The sequence below is a fragment of the Ascaphus truei genome, chromosome 9 (genome assembly GCF_040206685.1).
Source record: "Ascaphus truei isolate aAscTru1 chromosome 9, aAscTru1.hap1, whole genome shotgun sequence".
In the NCBI taxonomy this organism is placed as follows: domain Eukaryota; kingdom Metazoa; phylum Chordata; class Amphibia; order Anura; family Ascaphidae; genus Ascaphus; species Ascaphus truei.
In genome coordinates this window covers 32,640,896-32,662,991 of record NC_134491.1, presented here as the reverse complement: position 1 = coordinate 32,662,991, position 22,096 = coordinate 32,640,896, and the positions used below count along the sequence as shown (strand labels likewise).

The following is a 22,096-nucleotide window of genomic DNA, read 5'->3' as shown; positions in this document are numbered from 1 at the left end:
CAAAGGACTTTGAATCCACAACTGCATTCAATCTGAACCCCTTCAGTGTACATCTGTGTTGCCCCAAAGGTGGACAGCCTTTGGCGCAGCCAAAGGGTGTGCGCTGTTTGCTGATGTTAAGCTTCTCTATTTCAATCTGAAACTCATTTTCCCTTTTATTCCCTGTACCCAATTTTCCAACTCTGTGAATTGGCTGTACAACCTCTGTTCATTTAATGTAAACATTTATTGTTATAACTCTGTGCCCAGAACACACAGGCAGTCCTCGGTATCCGGCGTTCCACTTACCGACGAACGCGTTATCCGACGCCGCACAATGCTGTCTCCAGATGCATTGTCCGACGCTGGATTCGCATATCCGACGGTCACCGCCACCGATTAACATTGGACCCACTTTCCGACTGTCTGTTAACTGATGGCGGTTTGTGGGACGCATTCCGTCGGATAACCGAGGACCCACTGTACTTGGAAACAAGAGGTAACTCAATGTACTACTTCCTGGTAAAACATTTTTATAAATAAAATAAGAGTTACTCGCGTTTATATTTTGCAAATGCCAAAAGGAGCAAACAGATGTACCCCTAACCCCACCACCACCCCTACCCCCACCCCTCTCATTGAGGGCTCCACCAAGTGATGTTTTTTTAGATGTGCCAGGTGCTGGAAGCCTAGACAAAGATCTGATCAAAGAAATTAGAAAAATAGTCAAATGGGAAATAAGACCCCAATGCTGATGTTCAAAAATAATGAAAGATATTCAATGGAAGTGTCACATTGGAAGAAAAAAATCGCAGTCTACAATATTGAATAGATCATAAAAATACATGTAATTGAGAGATACCATCTGAGCAATAGTCAGACATTTTTATTGTAATCATATTTATTTTATATATATTTAGTACCCAAACACTCACTTGTTGATGTTATCGGTTTACTTTTTTGATTCTAGCTTAGAAAAAGACGATTTTTTTTATAAACGCCAATAAATAACCCATCTTAAAATAATAGAATGTGGCAGAGACGCCTCCCCCATTCAGTATGCAGAATATTTGTATTTATGTCATATCTGCAAAATATGACCTTGTTGATCTATTTAAAAAAAAAAATTTTTAGCCAGAGTACCCGAGTTCTTCCATGAGAATTAGCCCTGCACATACATGTCCTTCATGAATAAAGTATGAGGAGCACATTTTAAATTCCAAATTGCATTTTCTCTTACAAACACAGAGTGTAAGCTCTTCAGGTAAGGAATTAATTTCCACTCTTATTTTATGTTTGATGCAAGTATTATATATTAACATTTCTTGTATTCTAATGTCTGTTTGTAACGCAAAGATAAAATGCCCGTGGATGTGTTTGTACGTCTTCCACTGGGCCTCAAACTTGCATAATTCACTGTGTTGTTGCAAGTTATACTTTGGTTAAGCTGCAGAAGGATTCTGGGTAGTGACACAAGACCTTCCAATTGGACCTTCCTATCCACTGAATTACATGGGCACCTTTCTGAGCTTCTGCAGAAAATACAGAATCGGTGGACTCCTTCAAAGAAAGCGGGTTCATCTTTTTGGACTCCGTCTGAGACAGTTAATGGATTATGCAATGTAGAGCAGGCAGTGGTTGCAAACCAGCCACATACTTCATTGCCTCTCATGTCTGTCCAATGTTGGTGCTGTATCAATAGAAATAGAAACGTCACTTGTAGTGATCCTTCTTGAACGCCGGAATCTCCCTTTCTTTGCTATTGAGCTGAAGAGGAAAGGCGAGAGACAGAAAAAGCAGGAGCCAGAGAGTTATAAAAAATCTTGGTGATCTTCAGCCTCTCCATCAAAATAACTACATAACCTAAATCCAAGACCGCTTCCTACTGTCCCAGGGGAGGAACATTAGAGGGATCTCACCCATGTTATATTGGCTTTAATTTGTACAGCTGTATTATAGATACAGTATATGTTTAGTTTTTTTGAGAATTTATTTTAAAATGAGGCATATTTGCTGCACTGTTCTGAGGAATATATAATGAATTGTGATCCACACAGCTTTTTATTTATTTATTTTGCTTAAAAGCCTTAAATAAAGCGCCCTAACAGTCCTAGCACAGATTTCCTTATTAGTGTTTGTACAAATGTAGAGAAAATGAGCAGCTGGTAGGGGTGAGCAGCTGTATTTCTGCTATGGATCCGAGAATCCACTGGGCCTTTAGTATAAGAAGCTTTAGAACTTCGAAATGGTTTGTATTACAGCATGACCCTGTTCTGTGGGTTCCCTGACATGCGGCTTTAAGCCCCAAATTCAATTGTTCGATCAGATCATGATTTCATAAGGAGCACGTCCCATCAAAGTGTACATATACTGTACATATACCCATATGTGTATATACTCACATTATATGTATTTTGTTCTATTCTTTTGCACTAACCTTTATCCCGTCATGTTGGTGAACTGTTCCTGATTTGAAAGATGATACCTTTTATATATGGGTTGTAAATGCCTTTCCTCAATAACTGCATTCAAAGGTCATTTTGTCCCCACAGTGTAACTGTGAGAAACACCCATTCAATCACATCCCTTCTTTGTTTCATCGAGGATAAGTTCGCTGGACTTCATTACTGAGACGGACAGATTGCTTGGACACAGTAACTGTAAGTTGTGTTATTTTTTCCACCTATTAAGGAATATAGAATTAATAGTAGGAAACCACCACTAAAAGGGACCATTTATCCATCAAGATTTTCTAGTGGTATAATTGGCAACTAGGTTCCATTGTGAATTGATCTTAGAGCCCATTCATGATTGTGATATACAGGCGGTTCTCGGTTATCCAATGGAATCCGTTCTGGAAGTAGCGTTGGATAGTGAAACCGATGTAAAGTGAGTCCCATGTTAATCAGTGGCGGTGAGCATTGGACAACGCATTCAGACGTCGAAAAACGGCCCATAGGGTTGCATTGTAAAGCGTTGGATATGCCATTCGTTGTAAAGTGAAACGTTGGATAACGAGCACTACCTGTAGATAAATCTATTTCACATTGCACATAGATCCAACTACTAACTAAGCTATGAGTGTGAATATCTTTACAGGGGGTATATATTATGCCCTATATATTTGAAAGTGTGTTGACGACCTCTCACCCATTAAAAACAAAATATATACTTCCCTTTTACCAGTCTTGGTTTCTTTTCCATGAAGAACTGAGACCCTCATATATGCTACTTAAAGTCCTACTTTCTCCGAGGAGTAACTTTTTTAAGTTACAGATGTAGAGATGGTTATTCGCATTTGTATAAACCACAAAGTGGGAGGGTAACAGGTTTTTTTTGTACTAACGCCCTGATATGTCTTGTTGCTGAAATCACCTGGCATTTTTGGTCAGTGATTAAAGAAAAGATTGGTGAAGTGACATTTTCTGTATAAAACGACTCCCCTGGGCCCACCGACATTGATATCTTTCCGTCTCTTAGTCCTTACTCTGAATTGTCTCATACCACTTCCTCCCCACTTCTTTATCTCAGCTCCCTCCTCCACTCTTGTAACTTTATTTATTTGCAGTTCCCAGTTTTCCAGATATGTAGCTTATCTGCATCATAAAGAACTCTGACTCCCACTCCATACAGGCTGTTTCCTGGACTCCCACTCCATATAGGCTCTGTTTCCTGGACTCCCACTCCATATAGGCTCTGTTTCCTGGATTCCCACTCTAGATAGGATCTGTTTCCTGGATTCCCTCTCCATATAGGCTCTGTTTCCTGGATTCCCACTCCATACAGGCTCTGTTTCCTGGATTCCCACTCCATACAGGCTCTGTTTCCTGGATTCCCTCTCCATACAGGCTCTGTTTCCTGGATTCCCTCTCCATACACAGGCTGTTTCCTAGCTTCCCTCTCCATACAGGCGCTGTTTCCTGGCTTCCCTCTCCATACAGGCCCTGTTTCCTGGATTCCCTCTCCATACAGCCTCTGTTTCCTGGCTTCCCTCTCCATACAGGCCCTGTTCCCTGGATTCCCTCTCCATACAGGCTCTGTTTCCTGGCTTCCCTCTCCATACAGGCTCTGTTTCCTGGCTTCCCTCTCCATACAGGCTCTGTTTCCTGGATTCCCTCTCCATACAGGCCCTGTTTCCTGGATTCCCTCTCCATACAGGCTCTGTTTCCTGGATTCCCTCTCCATACAAACTCTGTTTCCTGGATTCCCTCTCCATACAGGCTCTGTTTCCTGGATTCCCACTCCATACAGGCTCTGTTTCCTGGATTCCCACTCCATACAGGCTCTGTTTCCTGGATTCCCTCTCCATACAGACTCTGTTTCCTGGATTCCCTCTCCGGTGTGTTGTCTGCATTGCTGATTTCCTATCCCACATATCTCATTGTAGAACAACAGCAGCATCAATAGATGCAGTTATACACATCGAACCTTAAGCTATAACGAGTCCCAAGTTATAGTGTAATGAATTATTGGTGCCAGGGGCCAAAAGTCACGTTAGGTGAACACAACGGGTCATATTTACTGAGGAGATCTACTCCATAAGACCCTTTCCATGCTGGAAGATGCCTTACTGCCCATTCACTCGGATGGACCATAAAGAGCCATATTTACTCGGTGATATTACTTCATAAGACACTTTCTGGCAACTGGAGATACCATACAGCCCATTCACCTGAATAAGCTGTAAAGGTGTATCTAATGTGTGCTAAATATGGCCCAAGGTGCAACAAAGGTTCAGGTGATTCCATGGTGCATGAAAGGAAGAATATACCTTTGCTTCCAATTGTATTTTAGTCATTGATAAATGTGGAGGTGTTCCTCAGAAACCCTGTGATGCGTCACCCTAAGCCGTGTAGCTGATACCTGGTCACTAAGCCGCAAACTAGATGTTGAGTCTTAATCCAAAAATATATTAGATCCACCGCTCTCCTCTGTTTACATTTTAGAAAAAGTTATATGGACCGGTCTCCGCTACTGGGAACGCTCCTTGCCAAAACCTCCTGAGAATAATTGCAGACTATAATAATAATATTTGGTGACATCTCATTTTATTATAACTTTGTACTCCATATGTAGTTAAGCCGTGGTTTAAAACCATGTCTCCTATTTGATTGCAGTTCTTCGTGTTGTTCTTCCCTCATCTAGTGCACAAGACTTCAATTATTCCCTTCGTTTGGAAGATGGCGTCCATTTTTTTTTACATTTCAAATTGTAGAGTTTTGTACAGGAGTCAGTGAAAAGGATAATCCGTTGTTTGTAGCTCTGGTTAAGTCACAGGCCTTGTGCGGTGTCTGAGGCCTGGAACTCACTATCGCCAGACCTCAGGTGTATATCTAATTTACCACTGTTTTGGGCTTGTTGTTAGACTTACAGCTTCCTTCTGGCTTTTCCTGTCTATGCAAAACAATTGTATATCATTTTATTTTGTTTAACTGTAAAGTATTGTGATGCCCCCTTAAGACTCAAACTATGAATGATGATGATGATGGCACAAATATTATAATTCATCACATTCTTCACCTCTATCCTTCAGTGTTCCCTTAACCTTCCCCAGCCCTCAGATGTATTAAACTTCCTTGGTTAACTATGTGCGGTAATTGCAAGAAACCTGATGAAGGGTTTGCATTCGACGCGGCCGCGCATATAACGACCGTGCATTGTATGTGCCACGGCACAGAAGAGAGCATAGCAGATGTGGCTTAATGCCCCTTCGCAGTGCTGCTTGGGTAACTCCTTTCATGCATTAGCTCGCTCCTAATGTGAGTTACAGATTTCAGATTTTCAATCTAATCCCCAGAAAGAGGAAATCCTTTCACTTGTAACACTATATCACATTCTCCAGCTAGCTCTCCCCACTTTACATCCCAGGCACATTAACAGCTGAGCTCCCATGAGGGGCTGATTAACATTGCATTCCCATTGCTGAGCGGGAACTGTTCAGTGCTGCCAGGAGCTGTCATACTGAAGAATTTTTATAGGGCAGGTTAAAGGTCTTTTCTGATAATGAAAAATATAATTCAGGGTGTGAAAAATGCATTGTAATTGTGGGCAGTGAGGGCGCGCCGTTTCCAATCTGGTTGGAACCTATTTCGGATGAAACTTGCAAGCCTGAAACATTTATGACATAAATATGTATTATGACATATGTAAATATATATGGCACAGATGTTAGAAATGTTTGGATTATGTCAAAATATAGTGTTTTTTTAAAGTTTTTAAATGTACAGTATCTAAAACAAATTGCAATAGGCCCCTTCTGCTCCTAAATGTTTTATGATCTGGCCCCTTTGGAGGAGTAGTGGAAGAGCTCATTTCTAGATCAAGGCCATTTCATATTTTGTTGTTTAATCCCTCCACTTTCCTGCAATGTAAATTGACAGCGCAGGTTATCGTCACATTGCTGGCGGACGTCGTAAGCACATCTTTGATCGGTGAAGCAGAGAGGGAAAGGTGAGAGAAAGTTGTTCCCCTTTTGGGCTCAGCACAGTGGACTGGAATATGGATTCTGTCCCCACCGCAAACCTTGGTCTAGATCGGGGGTTCTCAACTCAAGCCCCCCCCCCCCCCCAACAGATCAGTTATCCCAGCTTCAGCACAGGTGGCTCAATCAGTGGCTCAATAGTCAAAGACTGAGTCACTGATTGAGCCACCTGTGCTAAAATAGGGACTGATTGAGCCACGTGTGCTGAAGCAGGATTATCATGAAAACTTGACCTTTTGGGGGGTCTTGATGACTGGAGTTGAGCACCCCTAGTTTAGATCAGTGGTGCGTAAACTGGGTGTGCCCCCCCCCCCCAGGGGGGCGCAAGATTTGCTAGGGGGGGATTGCGGCGGTTACAAAGGCCCAGTGCTCTTCCCCAAGGCAATTAAATTAAATGCCATGGGAGGCGTGAGGCCTCTGTAATGTCCCTTACCTGCTACCAGCCAGGTCTTCGGTGACGCAGCATCAAATGACGCTGTGAGGTCATGTGACGCGCTGCGTCGCCATGATAACACGCATCACATGACATGCGACATCATTTGCCGGGGGGGGCAAGAACACTGGGGCTCCCAGGCAGGGTGGCGCACTCCAAAAACTTTGCGCACCCCTGGTCTAGATCATGCAAACCCTACAATGCCTCAGCTAATCACTTCACTACTTCTACCCAAATATCTACTGATCCTCAACTCCTTCCACCTAAAAATGGCACCTCTTTAACCTCGGTGCATAGCTTTCTTCTCTTCGATTCAAAACATATGTTGTCTGCATTTTTTTTAAACTTCTGCATGGGTTCTGGGCTCCCAAATTCACACCAGCGCACTGGCCCAGACTTACTAAACATTGCTAAGCCGTAGCCCACCTTAAGGCCCATTAAAGTGACTGGATCATAATGTTTGTTAGGCCTAAGCTTCAGCAAACCTGGACCCCTGTGTCATCTCGGAAAAGCCGGTGACATTATATTTTCAGGGAGGTAGGTTATAGGGGCAATATTGTTGTTTCTTACAATGCATAACTTTGGGGGCTTGATTCTACACTCGGACACATCCATGTACATAGTACTGAGCCTTATCCACGACCCTTTGTACTTACTAATGATAACATCCCTATTCTCCTAGGGATGTTTATTGGTAGGAAGGCAGCATAGGAGCTGGGTAGGAGCAGTATGTTGGACCAAAGTCTGATATTGTACAGATGATGATAGTGTTGTAGGGGTTCAGACTACTGCAGTTGTGCCATTGCTGTTTTTATTTGTTTTTCAAAGTTTACTCCTGAAACTCGCATTATGAACAGAACAATGACCGTGTATAACGATACTGCTTTCATTATGTGCTCATACCAAACTAACGGAGAATACTGTGCTAATGTCATACTGTGTAGTGATCGTGGTTATGTTAAACCTTGTTCTTTTAAGGAAATCACAATAAGAAACACTAACTAAATAAATATATATATATTTTTTTTATCAACCTTTTCCTGCAATAAAAATCAGCAACAGAGAACTTCACAAAGAAGTACATATACTGTATGTGCTCAGGATACAATTTTTTTTTAAAACTATATTGCAGAAATGGCTAAAAACCTTGTTATCCACATTAAAGCTGCAGACCAAATATCCTACATGTGTTTTTTTAATAAATCAGTTCTGTACGATGAGAAAATAGGTGTAGCATTTTTTTTCCTAAAAACAGCTCTAAATTACATTTTTTATGTATTATAATGTAACAACCATTTTTTGTTTCTATAGCAACCATTTACAAAAGTCACATTCCCTTCCTCTTCTGAAACAGGCTCTATCACACCCCTTTTTGAGTCCTGCCCTCCCTCTAGCAGTGCACCAATTGTATCTAGTAACTGCCTGGTCACATGATCTTCCTCACAGAACTTTGCATCTTTGGTCCTCTTCTGCTGCACTGACAGCCATTTAGTGAACCCCCGAGCCGAATCTTCGCCGATCGATCACAGGAGAACGGACCGCTGCTTTAATACTCTTTCATTATCACTCCAAAGGTCACCATGGACGAAGGTGAATATGAGACAGGGCACATCAAGAAGCTGCAGGAGCAGCGCATGTCCATGCAGAAGAAGACCTTCACCAACTGGATGAACAACATCTACAGACAGCATGTACGTAGATCAGTTTTTTGTTTCCTTCATATTGTGTATTTGTGGGGTTCGTGTTGTGCACATTTAAAAAAAAAAATCAATTCTTGTCACGGTAGCTTATGACAAGATATAATGAACACCAAATATCTGGGTTGAACTGAACGAGGCTTAGATATAATAAAATATAATTTATTCCTTAAAAAAGGTGAACGCATCAATATAGTACAATTAACAGACAAGAAGGTAACACTTACTTAGGGTTGGGGAATGGAGAAGTATCAGCTAGCAATTCTCCATCAATCCGGTGACATTACAGGTGGAATCAGAAGCACAACTAAAAACTGTAGGGCTGACACAGTTTATATACCTGTGTAACCCTATTCTTAACATTGAATACAGACTATTGGTGAACAATTATCTGTATCCAATCCCTAACGTGGAGACACAGATTAACCCATGCCTCCCAGCTAATTAGAGTAAACTCCTCCAACAGCAGTCAGAGCAATAGCGAAGCACAGCCGTGAATAAACAGGGTATGGACATAGGTGGTGACTAGAAATTTTTTTCTATAGTGCCCAGAGCTGGGCCAGTTGCCATTCATGTTTCATAGTTTTTATCTTCCATGCAGCGGTTGTTTTATTTATTCTGATGCACCTGACAGGATATACATGTGTATCCGATACAAAAAACCCCCAGCTAATTAGTTCATGTGTACTGGGACTCTATGGGTAGCCCCATAATTAAATCAGGGGCGACGATCAGTTTACCAAATGAAGTATCTGCATTGTTTGTAGGTGTAGACATAACACTTACAAACCACTCCAGTTTGATGATTCTCCACCCTCAGGTAACAATTAGACTGGCAGAGTCGTTTGACCAATACTTGGCTCCTAGACTTTGGGTAATCAATCAGGGCAGTTAACTTTTTGATCACCGTGCTTAGGCTAATCAGCTGGCTGCCCTTCATGACCTATTAGCCTAGCAGATGGCGTCTGCATTTTCAGAACAGATCCAAAATAAAATACATATACACTTTAATATCTACACATATTAATAAGTTCCATTCTGGTGGGCTCAGTGGGTCGACCTTTGCCAGTTTTTAATGCCTACAGTGACTCCACATATTGGCCAAATATCAACTCTCTGCGACCTCCAGAACTGGAGATACAGAAATGCACTTTAAAACATTAAAATACAGGCTTATAATGAAACATGGGAACAGGGGAACTTACATTTTCAAGGTATAACAAGGTGCAAACCACATTCCTGGACCGCAGTCCAGTTAACCCCTTGTCTCTCTGGTGAGGTCAGGGGATGGCCATCTGGGGTGCAACCCCTTTAATACAGGGCCACCCACTTTCTCCCTCTACAATTCTGTTTCACTTATTACTAAAAACAGCGCATCTTTCTGCCTTTCTATCTTATCCATATACTGTATTTGATATATCTATAAAATGGACCAACTGAAGACAAAAATCCCCAGTGCTACATCCAATATGACAAATGATATAGTTAAATCCTTATCTGTCTTCTCGTAAGTAAGGGTCATTTAGTCAAATTCTTCGGCCAAAGCATTGTATGCCTGTAACCACGCCAAGCGATGCCCGTTTACAGGTGCTAACACTACCCGCATGCGCTCTCTTCACCTCTCTAATGGAGGGGACATGTCTCAGTAGACCGGTCATTCCGCGGTGCAGAACAAGAGCTGCCGTTTAATAGTGGGAAGGGTGAGTGTAATACCAGGGAGGAGGGTCACAAACTGCCAAAGAATTGTCACCAATAGACATTTACAAACACACACAAGTCCTACAAGCGCAGAACCCATACCCACCACACCATATATATTTGTGTCGAAAGGAGTGTCTTTTGTTGTATACATTAGGTCACACTCCCAGTAGTACGCCTTATGACACAAATACTGTATATATGGTGTGATGAGTTTGGATTCTGAGTTTACAGGGGCTGTGTGTGTTTATAAATTGGACCACCATCATTTAATTGGTTGTTAATGATGCATTGGTGGCTGCACTCATGTATAGAGTGCCTTGGATTTGAAGTTCACCATATAAGTACAAGTTGGCATCTTCTAACACATTATGTCCGCTGCTCTTTGGATCCTGCCCTTTGAACGGTCGTTACAGACTTGCTGCAATAAAAGTGTAAGGAAATACGATTTATTTTTCCCCGGGCAGTAAACGTGGCAGAGAGATTGAGGTTATCTGTCATTTCATTCTTTTCTATGATCCTGTAATTAGCATGCGTCGCATTCCTGGAATTCGTAGGGTATGAATCCCACTTATAGGTGCCTCCCTGATTCTTATCTGTCTTTAAAATGGCCATAATCCAACGAAACCACGTGACTACACACCAGCAAGCCCTAGCTGGCATAAGATATTTTTAGCTAGATTGTACTTGTTTATGTAAATCCTCCAAATATTGATTGGGTATATTTCCATGAAATGATGTTTTGCTCAGGAGTCGGGTATCCGTTTTGAATATGGGATGTTATTTCTGTCACTACAAAGCGAGTTCGGCTGCAGTATTTCCCCCTTAACCCTTTAGGTTGTACTTCTTCTAAGACTACACAACCCCTATATTCTACATAGCATCACTGAGGAAGAGATGTGTTCTGTTATAGAATACACAGCATGTTAAAGAATTATTTAGAAATATTTTTACACTGTTGCCTAATGCAGGGGTGTGCAAACTGGGAGGCGTGCCCCCCTGTTCTGGGGGGGGGGGGGCGCGGTGGTTACAGAGGCCCCACGCTTCCACGAAATTTAATGCCGGGGATCGAACAAGCCCTCTGTAACTTTACTTACCTTAATTTTCCAGCGACGTGTCGCCATGGCAACCCGGACACCAGAGCCAGGCAGGGGGCGCAGGGAGAAGAGTTTGCGCACCCCTGGCCTAATGTATATTTTATTTGAAATAGCCCTGTGTGTGTTTGTGACTATATGTATCAGTGTATGCTACAGGATATACCTATGCTGTGAGGGAAAGAAAGTCACAATGCTAAAGTATTGCATTCCACTCATGTTACGTGCACAGTTTCCTATGGACACTGATGCCCCCACTAGTTCGTAATCGGTCACATTGTCATATCATTGGCTTGTCCACTTTACATGAATAAGAGTATGGGGGAGTTTCACTAAGCGCCAATGCGATTTATTGCAATTCTGTGACTATCCGGTCCATGTGCCTCCTTCCTCCCGGACTGCCTCATGCGCCCGCACCTGCAAGCCCTGGGAAACATCAAGTCTCCCATAACAATAATACCATTGGGCTGCAGGGGTAGGGCGCTGAGGCACGTGCTCTCATTTAGGCGGCAGGTGCAACTTCTGCTGCCAGGGAGCACAGAGTCTGCTGGGGGATCCTTTGGGGTCCCCCGTGAGGGCAATTAATACAGAGTGTACTATGGAACGGAGGAGGTTAGATGCTATCTGAACAAGGAGCTGGGGCATGCTCACAGGAGCGGCCCCAAGGGGAATATAAGATCTAACCCAACTCCTGCACCTGCTCCTCACTCTGCTAAAACACCCTGCCCCGCTGAGCCCACCAGTGGGGCGCTCCTGGACTCGGGTTCTCCTGGGGGCCGTAGGAGAGTTTGCGGCTCCTGCTCTGGTAGCTATCTCTGTCCCACCTCCGAAAAAGGGGGCAAAAAGAAAAAGACCTATTGCTATTTAAGTCAATAGAAGTTAACGTGGGGTCGCAGTGCGCTACTCTGCATTGGAACCTAGCAAGTCCCACTGCCAAAGACCAGTTTTATGACCACATTGATTCAATAAGGAATTAACTGAATGTACGATACACACCCTCTGTTCACTGTCTTGCTGTAAGACCCTTTGTTTTCTGTCTCTCCCGTGATTAGAAGGGTTTATATAGGTTGCTTCCATCTGTGTCTGTGTTCCATGCAATTGGAAGGATAGAGGCATACTGTAGACTCCTCCTGTTATTGTATCGGCTGGATGTTGGGGACAGGCTCGACTCCCGTAGGAAGAAAGGACTTTTTCATTCTTTCTGCTCTTGTTTCCATGCAGGGCGATATCATGATTACAGATGTCTACATAGACCTGAAAGATGGGCTATACCTGCTACATCTACTGGAGTTCATTTCAGGGGAAAAGCTGCCCAAGCCATCTCGGGGCAGGATGAGGGTACATTTCTTGGAAAACAACAGCAAAGCTCTGACCTTCCTAAAATCCAAGGTCAGAACCAGCATCTTATGCGCACACTTTAAGTTTATCAGATATTGTGGCTCTGTGAGCTTCTGCAACAATACAAGGTGGGGTCTCGCATGGAATGCATTAAAGGTGCAATCCCTCCTAGGAACCAAGGTGTCTAGCTACTTACTTTTGTGTGATGTCCCTGTGCATTCAACAAATGTTTAGATATGCATAGGCCCCCTATGTCCCCCATATATCATCTTTATTTGACCTCTGACAAGGGCAGGGTGTCAGCTAAGGAAAATACTTAACTGACAGACACTCCTCCATTCAGATGCTCCTAGGATTTACAATGTGTAACTGATAACCAAAGAGCCAAAATCAACACAATATTTAATTTTTGCACAATTAGATTTTTTTTAAGGAAGGCAATTCGATGTTTTATAGGTTGTTTGGGTTGGTTTTTTTTTTTTGTGGAGAGGCGGGGTACACTGGTTAACGCATTGACTCCAATCTATAATAATCTAAAAAGACAACACAATTATTTTTGATGAAGAGGTTACTGATTATCTTTCTGTGCATTGTAGTTATTAAAAATTATACTTTTATGTTTTGGAACCAAACCAACAAGAAGAAATAAAGCACCGGGGTTTTATAGTATTCCCACAATTGTCTCGTTTGCGTAAATTCTTTGAAACATCTGAGATTCTGAGAAAATATGTCAGTAACAGTAAAATAACAAGCCGGCTGTTTCACTGTGCATGTGAAGCTCGTTCTATGTCCCTGCAGCAGTGGAGATATATTCTTATAAATAATAAAGTAGAAGAATACTCTTGACTTCTAAATATAAAAAGTTTTTTTAGTTGCCGATTTGTAGCTAAATGGGGAATTGTGACATTTGCAAACTAGAATGACCAACACTGGCACGTCACTACCAATTTCTTTCTCATAAGGCCATTCCTCCTAAATTCTTCTTGCACAGAAGAAGAAATATCTCAGTCCAAATTTGCATCATTAACATACTTCTTTGCGCTAGGTCCCAGTGAAGCTAATTGGACCGGAGAACGTTGTCGATGGAGATCGGACCTTAATTTTGGGTCTTATTTGGATCATTATCCTCCGCTTTCAGATTTCCGCCATTACTCTGGATAAGGTAATCCACACACAGAATCTATTGCTGCAGAACATTGTCCCTTTACGCGGATAGTCGGAGGAGAGTCCCAATACTCACCTTCCCAAGCAAGTATTCCCATAGCCCAAAACACTAAAGGAAAAATGCCTGCTTATTAACATTATAGTGGGTAAGTAAGTATTGGTCGGAGGATGGTGCTGTCATTGGTGTTTCCTGGACGTTTAGAATGCTGCCTTAGTAAAGGGGGTTTGTAATCAAGAAAGAAAGAGAGAAGGGAGGTTGATGGGAAGGGAAGTCTAGATATAGAGCAGCGGGCAGGTGGAGCAGGAAGAAAGAAGTCTTGAACATAGCAAAGAACACTACTGAAGCTGCTGTGAGGTAGCATGGATACATTATAGTGAAATATACCTGGCTCATGGCTGGTGTCGTCCATTTAATTCATATAAAGAAAGGTTTCAGAAAACAGTGGATGGGCCTCTCCTCCAAGGAGTAACTTGAGGATTTGGGGCATTTCTTTTAAAACCTAATAATGGATCTTTTAGTAAACAAATGGGATTCTACAGTTCTAGGAAAAATAAGGACACTTCTAATCTATTGCATGAGATCTTCTTGGCTAAATCCACTTTCTCTTTCTGTTCTCTTTACGCTCTCTTTGCCTGATTCATGTTCTGCAAGGATGAGTTTGGGGTCAGTGCGGCCGTACTGTCTGCTAAGGAAGCCCTGCTTATCTGGTGTCAGCGCAAAACTGCCAGCTACTCAAACGTCAATGTGCAGGATTTCTCCGGCAGCTGGCGGGACGGACTTGCTTTCAACGCTCTCATTCACGCTCACAGGTAATGGGAGGCTAATGGAAGAGGTGGAGCTAGCTAAGCGGGATCCGTACAAATGAATATCTTGCATTCTGGCAACCCTCAAACATCCCTTGCCACCTCCAGTGATGCAGGGGGCATGCAGTAAAAGCCAACGCCATTACATAATTCTCGCAAATTAACTAATTCTCTAATGAACACAAATCAGGATAGAAAAAATAAAAACATAACCAATGAATGCATTAGTTGAATGAATGCATCAACAGCCCAGTTGATTTTTGTTACTTGCTTTGATGCATTCTTTAGATATTTAAAAAAAATTCTAACCTGATTTGCTATGATAGATATAGATATATACAGTATATATATATATATATATATATATATATATATATATATATATATATATATGTATGACAAAAAACAGAAGTGCATGACCCATAGCATAATTCAATTTATTACATAAATTAGTAATGGAGAAAACCTTCAAAATGCGCACTCACAAGTGTCGTAGTAAAAACGCAGCTGTCAGCAACTTCCTTAGGGGCATATACATGATGACATGCGTAGGGTTAATCTGATTGGACATTGTCCTGCAGCCACGTCACAGCGACATGCTGCGACTTGCCCCCTCCCCTCCTGCATGTGAACACAGAGCTCGGTGCTGCTGCTGCTGCTGCTGCTCAGTACTAGGAAGCACTGTGGCGACGGAAGTACACTCGGCTACCAGGGTTCATGTAATGGCAGAGTTTCAAAACTCCCACACCCTGCGGACCAATAGGAAGCCGTGACGTCATCAGGTTCGGCTTCCTATTGGCTCATGTGATGCAGGAGCTTTAAACCTTGCAGAGATACTGGCACCCCCTTTGGAGGTCTGTATCTCGGGAAGCACGGGGTCTGCAGAGCTGAAATGAATGGGGTTCAGCTCCGGAGACCCCCTGCTTCAACCCAACAAAAAAAAAGCGCACAAATTGCTCCTTTAAATATTAAGAACACCGGGCTATATAAGTCTGTCAAGTCTCACCGATTGCAAACAAGTCTCACAAATATTTAATTTGAATGGAGTCCCTCTCCTGGAAGTTAGATTTGTCCTTTTTTGGACCCACAACACTGTACCTAGGTTCTTGAACCTGGACAAGCGTGGTTACATGGTGTTCATCCCTTTATGTCTATAACTGATACAACCTCCTTGGATGATTCGCCCTCCTTTCTTTATCTCACACTCAGGCCGGATCTCATTGACTACAACTCACTGAAGCACACTGAGCCCGTGTATAACCTGAACAACGCCTTCAATGTAGCAGACACGGAGCTGGGAATTTCCAAGCTGTTGGATGCGGAGGATGTGATCATCCGACATCCAGATGAAAGATCCATCATGACTTATGTGTCTCTTTATTACCACTATTTCTCCAGGATGAGGCAGGGCCAAACCGTACAGAAGAGGATTGGCAATGTGAGTAGGTCTCCCATTTATAGTCTTATCTAACATCAGTTATCTAGCTGCCTTCCTAAAGGCACATTTTCTCTTTACACTGTCCATTGGTATAATGTATCATGTTGGAGTAATATGCATCCAATCACACATTTCTCTAGTTTAAGACATAGTAACACAACAATTGGATTTTAAAGCAGCAAAACATTTAGTACAGCGCAATTTAAAAAAAAAATTAATACAGGTTTGAAGCAGGGGTCTTTGGTGCTGAACTGTGTTAATTTATAAGTTATTATATTTAATTATAGGTTGAACTTGATGGATGTATGTCTATTTTTCAACCTCATCTATTATGTTACTGTGTAACTGTGTTACTGTGTAACTATGTAACTATGTAGTTTCAGCCCTGCTTCCGGAGATACTTCCCTCCGTAGTGGTTGTTGGTATCTCTGTGGAGTTTACATTTCCAATTCACGAGAGCCAATAGGAAGCCGCTAGGGATGATGTCACCGCTTCCTATTGGCCCGCGTGATGTGGAACATTTAACTGCGCCATTTTGTTAGTCACACAAGTTCCCTGGCTGCAGATACCGGCACCGCTTTGTTGGTAAGTATCTTTGTAATCAGGTGGTCCCGGGAGATGAAATGAATGCTCAGGAAAACCCCCTGCTTCAATCCTGTAATAATAATAATTTAAACAAAAGGTAAATCGGGCTGTGCTTCATGTTTTGCTTCTTTAACCAATCAGCTGCACTTGTAATGGAAATGAGCTTCTGAGACTAACATGGGGGCAACTATTAAGGAAATAATTAATGGGCTCCTCCAATAACCCAAGCTACTGGTCACTTAAATATTCCTCAATATTTATCAAATGTACTAAGCCCTGAAAGCAGTGTTATTTGCATTGTCTCCATTAAAAGTCAATGCCTGCCGGCTTGCTTGTGTGGCTTAGTCATTCTGGCCAGTTTTGGGACCCCAAAAGCTTGGTCACAAATGTCCATGACCGAGCAGGTCACTGCTATTGGCCCAAATGTAGAAATAATGCTTCGTAACTAACAGCAAAAAATAATCACCCTTCTTGGGGTGTACTATAAATAGTACATAAAACCAACTTCCGGTTGGGTGCAGCGCCATAATGGCAGACAAATATAAGTGAAAAACGCTGGCCCTCATGGGTCTTGCTAAATATTTAAAGTGGTTTTATTAGTGGATCGAAGTTTCAGTCCCGAGGCCTTTATCTAGCAATTCCTCCTTATCAGAAAATCTTCCTGATATTTTTGCAAACAAAAGTATCATTTTTGTGCTTTCTTTGTTTCGCAAACCAGTATAAAGTAATTTCCTAATTATCCTTACTAATTGACCCGATTACAGCTTTATTATATTATTCCGTATAAGTTCCATCCCCAAAATTCTTTCCGCACCCCTCCACATCTTTCCAGAAGTCCAATTCATGACATGAAGATATCAGTGGATACAATAAAATGTATCACAACATTACCTGTTTGGAAATGCATTACAATCTACTACTGGGGTCTATTTATTAAAGTTTTTTTCAATATTGGCTTGTTGACATTTAAAGCTGCAGTTCAGTCTTTTTAATTTTTTTTATTTTTATTTATTTTTTTACTTCAATAGTTTCATGTGGGCAATCTCTAATTACCTAAAGAACTGTATAGCTGCCAGTCAATTCGTTCTCCATGTATTGATCGGCGAAATTTGGTGACATAATTAGTGAAGGGATCTGTTTATATTCTGCTTCAGTCTCTCAGTGGAAGCTCATGAATATTCATGAGCACTCCTGCACTGACATGTGCAAGAGGGAGGGCAGGGCTGACAAAGGGGTGTGCCAAGGCTTGTGACAGGACATGAAGGGGCAGTGCCTCAGCAAATGCTTGTTAAAATAGAATACAAGAAAATTGGTCTTTCAAAGTTGTTTTTTTAAAAACAGAAAATGCTAAAAGTATTTTTTCTTACTACAGAACTGATTTATTAAAAAAACACACATGCAGGATATTGACTGAACTGCAGTTTTAAAGCCCTACATCACCAGGGTCCCGCTCTCTGAGAGATCTTATAGTTCCCTACACTCCCATTCACACACACATCAATCTGCAGAAGGACTTATTCCCAGAATCTCCCTGACTTCCTGTGGGGCCCGAGCTTTCAGCCACTCTGCTCCCACTCTTCGGACGTCTTCCTCGTAGAGTGCGAGAGGCCCCCTCTCTGGGAATCTATAACAGACTCAAGACCTTTTCATTAATGAACCACACCCGGTCTGGCATTTAATAGCTACAGTGCCGTCCCATCCTGTATTGTGTATTTCCTCATGTTTGGGCTCTTTTATAACCATAATGTTTTCTTCTTTTTTAATTTTTGTAACTGTGAAGCACTTTGAGTCTCATTGGGTGAAAAGCGCAACATTTATTTAAAATTATTATTATTATTATTACTACTATTATTCCCAGCTGCAAAACGAGAAAAAAACCTCACCATGTTTATTAAAGAAAATGAATGCCATTGAAAGCAACGGTACTTATTCCTTAGATAAATCTAATGCAATTATTTTGCATTGTTCATGCATACGTTTTACAGCCACAACACTGTGATAAGTAGACCCCACTGTGTTTAATGCATACTCTTTATAAGCAAACAGGAATATGTCCCTGTAGACCTTTTCAAAAGGTTTTTACTACAGGGTAAGGCCTCGGCCATGTTACTTGCTTGCTGGCGGAAGCGCGCTGAGGCGCGCTCCCGCTCAGCACTGAGCCCCTACAGCCGCAATTAGAGCGGCTTTAGTAGGGGCTCACCTGCGCTTACGCGCGCTTGCGGAAGCGCAGGTCTTGGGGGAATTTAAAATTCCCCCGCTTGCCGGCGAGACAGGCCGGTCACGTGAGCGGTTCGCCCAATGAGGGCGAACCAGCTCCGTGACGTCACTGGCCCGCCCCCGGCCAGTGACGCGACCGCCCCCGGACCGCCCCCGGACCGCCCCCTGACGGCTGCTGAGAGCGCTTGCGGTAAGCAACCGCAAGGCCAGGGAAAGCACCCGCTTTCCCTGCGCCTCAGCGCGCCTCAGCACGCCAGCAGGGACCGTGGACTCGGCCTAAGAAAGGGGGGTGTCCCTTTTTGTTAAAATAAATAATTTCCTTTACAACAGAAATAGACACCATAGTTTTGGAATAAAGTTAAATTGGTGATATTTAATATCGCCCCGTAACATCCTAATTTGGCTGGGATTCTGTATTTTATCTCTTGTTTAACCATTGACATCCTTCCCTTACTGAGAGCTCTGCTAATCTCTTCCTGTCTCCTCCAATCCTCCCCAATCCTCATAATAGGATTGCAGAGAGGGGGAGAGTATTAACAGGTACAGTGCCAGTCTGCATCGTATATTGGAATCGCAGTAAAGCACTTAGCTGTGTAACATCTTATCATTCTTAAGGTTTGTCTTGAGGTGGCTCAATCAGTGGCAGGTGGCTGAGCTACCTGTGCTGAAGCAGAGATATCCACAAAACCTGGCCTGTTGGTGGCCCTTGAGGGCTGAGTTTGAGACCCCTGGTCTAATCGTTACACTCTGTGTCACACACCCCTATATACCACACAATGTACACAGCATATTGTATTGGTTACACGCTATTTCCCAGCGCACAGTTGAATGACGATAGCGTGCGGCAGATATTCCATTACCTACAAAAAAAAACATTGACTAATCTAAAAAATTGACAATTCTTAAGAAGCCTCCAAAAAAAATTGTTGTGTCCAGTGGAGAATTATTTAACAATATATAAAAAAAGAAAGAGAAGGAAAAGTAAAGGCTTTCTCTAAATCAAAATACTTGGTAAAGAGAACTGCACCTTTTAAAGCTGCAAACCGTGAAAAATCGTATATGTTCCTTTTTTTATTTAATACATAAAAACTCCTAATGTAATTTTTTTTAATGATTTTGTAATGTACAGATCATCCTTTGGTTGCTACAGCAACCATTTAGAAAGTGATGTCCATTTCCTCTTTCAGGTCTGCCCTTTTGCAACAAAGTATCACAGACAGATCTGTTGCTTTGTTCCAAACAGCAGACTGTCTATTTATTACTCTCAAAGCTGTAACAATAAAGCTGTAACATATCAGCTGCAGCATTTCACAAACTGCAGTGCAGTCAGAAGGCGGCCATTTCGTTAGACACACAATAAGGATTTGTACAGATTTATAACGGGATTCCCAAACGATTGCCAGCTTAGCTAAAAAGGTAGAATTATACATTGGCACAGGCTTTACATGCAGAAATAAGGAGAAAGGAAAAAAAGGAGGGGAGTGTAGCATTGCTGCTTTAAAAGGAGGACGAGACAGTCTATTCCTGTGTGTCACCATGGTCTGACCCTGTGACCTGGCCAGTAGGAGGAACCCGATTAGATGGTGGTGAAGTGTTCTTTCCCCCTTCTTATCTCCGGTGCCGTACATGCACTTATTGGGACCCTTCAGCAGCACCTGGCTGAGATGGCAGAGCATGAATGCAGGGATAATGGTGCAGGGACACGCTCTGCCCACTCAGGCCCTGGAGGAGGTGGGTGACTTGCAGCTGTCCGGGACATGGGACACTTATCTAAGTCTCAGCACACAAACACAGAGAGGGTGACAGAGGAACTGGGCATTAGCAAGCAGCTGAGGTTAAAGCTGCAGCTCGTCCAAGGCCGCTCTTAAATAACACGGAATCTTAAACCAATCCATTTGTACAAATATTAGTTTGAGTATTAGTATAAACTGTGTGTGTGTGTGTGTGTGTGTGTGTGTGTGTGTGTGTGTGTGTGTGTGTGTGTGTGTGTGTGTGTGTGTGTGTGTGTATTACTTTTTTTTATTTTTCATATAATATTACTTTTTTTCAACTTGGCTCACACAAACTTTATTGTGTTTTTATGTTTAAGACAATTCTGCTGCATAATAAGTGAATTCTGGGACTTCTTCAAATGGCCACTTTCATATATTTTTTAACATCTGCTTTATATGTCAGCGCAGGTCACTGTCATTTTTAAATTGTGCAGCTTTTACCCTTAGATACATGTAGATCTGCCAGAGCTTTTCCCCTTAGATAGATCTGCCGGAGCTTTTCCCCTTAGATAGATCTGCCGGAGCTTTTCCCCTTAGATAGACCTGTCTGAGTGTTTCCCCTTAGATAGATCTGCCGGAGCTTTTCCCCTTAGATAGACCTGTCTGAGTGTTTCCCCTTAGATAGATCTGCCGGAGCTTTTCCCCTTAGATAGATCTGCCGGAGCGTTTCTGTAACGCCTGTATGCCCGCAGACCTGGCCAGTCCCCAGTACTGAGGTGGGTAGGGTTATAACACGCACCCACAGCAGTGAGGGTGTGCCCGGGGTGTGTCAGTGCATTGCCGGGCCTGTAGAAAGAAGGTTAAGGTATACTTGCAATGCCTTGGGTTTCAGAGTTCGGATAGTGATGTCCGTGTGCCAGAGTCCAGGGGCAATAGAGAGCAGGATAGTGATGTCCGTAAGCCAGAGTCCAGGGGTAACAGAAGGCAGCGAAGTCATATCCGGATGCAGGGTTCAAGGGCAGGAGAGAGCAGGGTAATCCAGTACAAAGCAGAGGTCAAGCCAGGGAGATCCAAAGGTAAGCAGGAACAGGAACAAACGCTGAAAGAGACAGGAGAGCCAAGCATAGGACTGCACACACAGAGGTCACAAGAAGCTATGCAGAGCAATGAGTGAGAGGACAGACAGGGGTTATAAAGGAGGGAACACCAATGGGAGAGAGAGGAGGAGTAGAGGGTAGAATGAGAGGCAGCAGGGATAGGTGATAAGGAGAGAGGGAGGAGACAGGTAAATCAGAGAGGGAGATGGCCTGTACAGCATGGGGGCCGGAGCCAGAGGTCTGGGGAAGTTTACAAGAGGAGCATGTGCGCGCGCCCTCTGTAAGGTTGGGGTGCGTGTGCTCAGGCTGCGTCAGAAAGCGTGTGGAGCGCCGCGCCGCAGGGGCACCCGCCGAGGGAG

The 22,096-nt window shown here is 42.8% G+C and overlaps 1 protein-coding gene across 3 annotated transcripts in view; it reads left to right on the top strand.

Annotated features, from left to right (window-relative positions):
- The first annotated feature begins 2,421 nt into the window (after positions 1 to 2,421).
- The window catches only part of SPTBN5 (spectrin beta, non-erythrocytic 5), a 155,318-nt gene continuing 135,643 nt past the window's right edge, over positions 2,422 to 22,096 (top strand). For 2 of the 3 annotated variants that reach the window (XM_075614318.1, XM_075614317.1), the window contains exons 1-6: positions 2,422 to 2,639; positions 8,468 to 8,584; positions 12,604 to 12,771; positions 13,766 to 13,882; positions 14,537 to 14,694; positions 15,898 to 16,126. In XM_075614318.1, the coding sequence (XP_075470433.1) occupies positions 8,474 to 8,584; positions 12,604 to 12,771; positions 13,766 to 13,882; positions 14,537 to 14,694; positions 15,898 to 16,126 (783 nt within the window). In that variant the 5' untranslated portion in view covers positions 2,422 to 2,639; positions 8,468 to 8,473. Of the gene's footprint in view, positions 2,640 to 8,467; positions 8,585 to 12,603; positions 12,772 to 13,765; positions 13,883 to 14,536; positions 14,695 to 15,897; positions 16,127 to 20,513; positions 20,660 to 22,096 lie in introns of those variants that run through there. The other variant, XM_075614320.1, reaches the window with a different exon arrangement.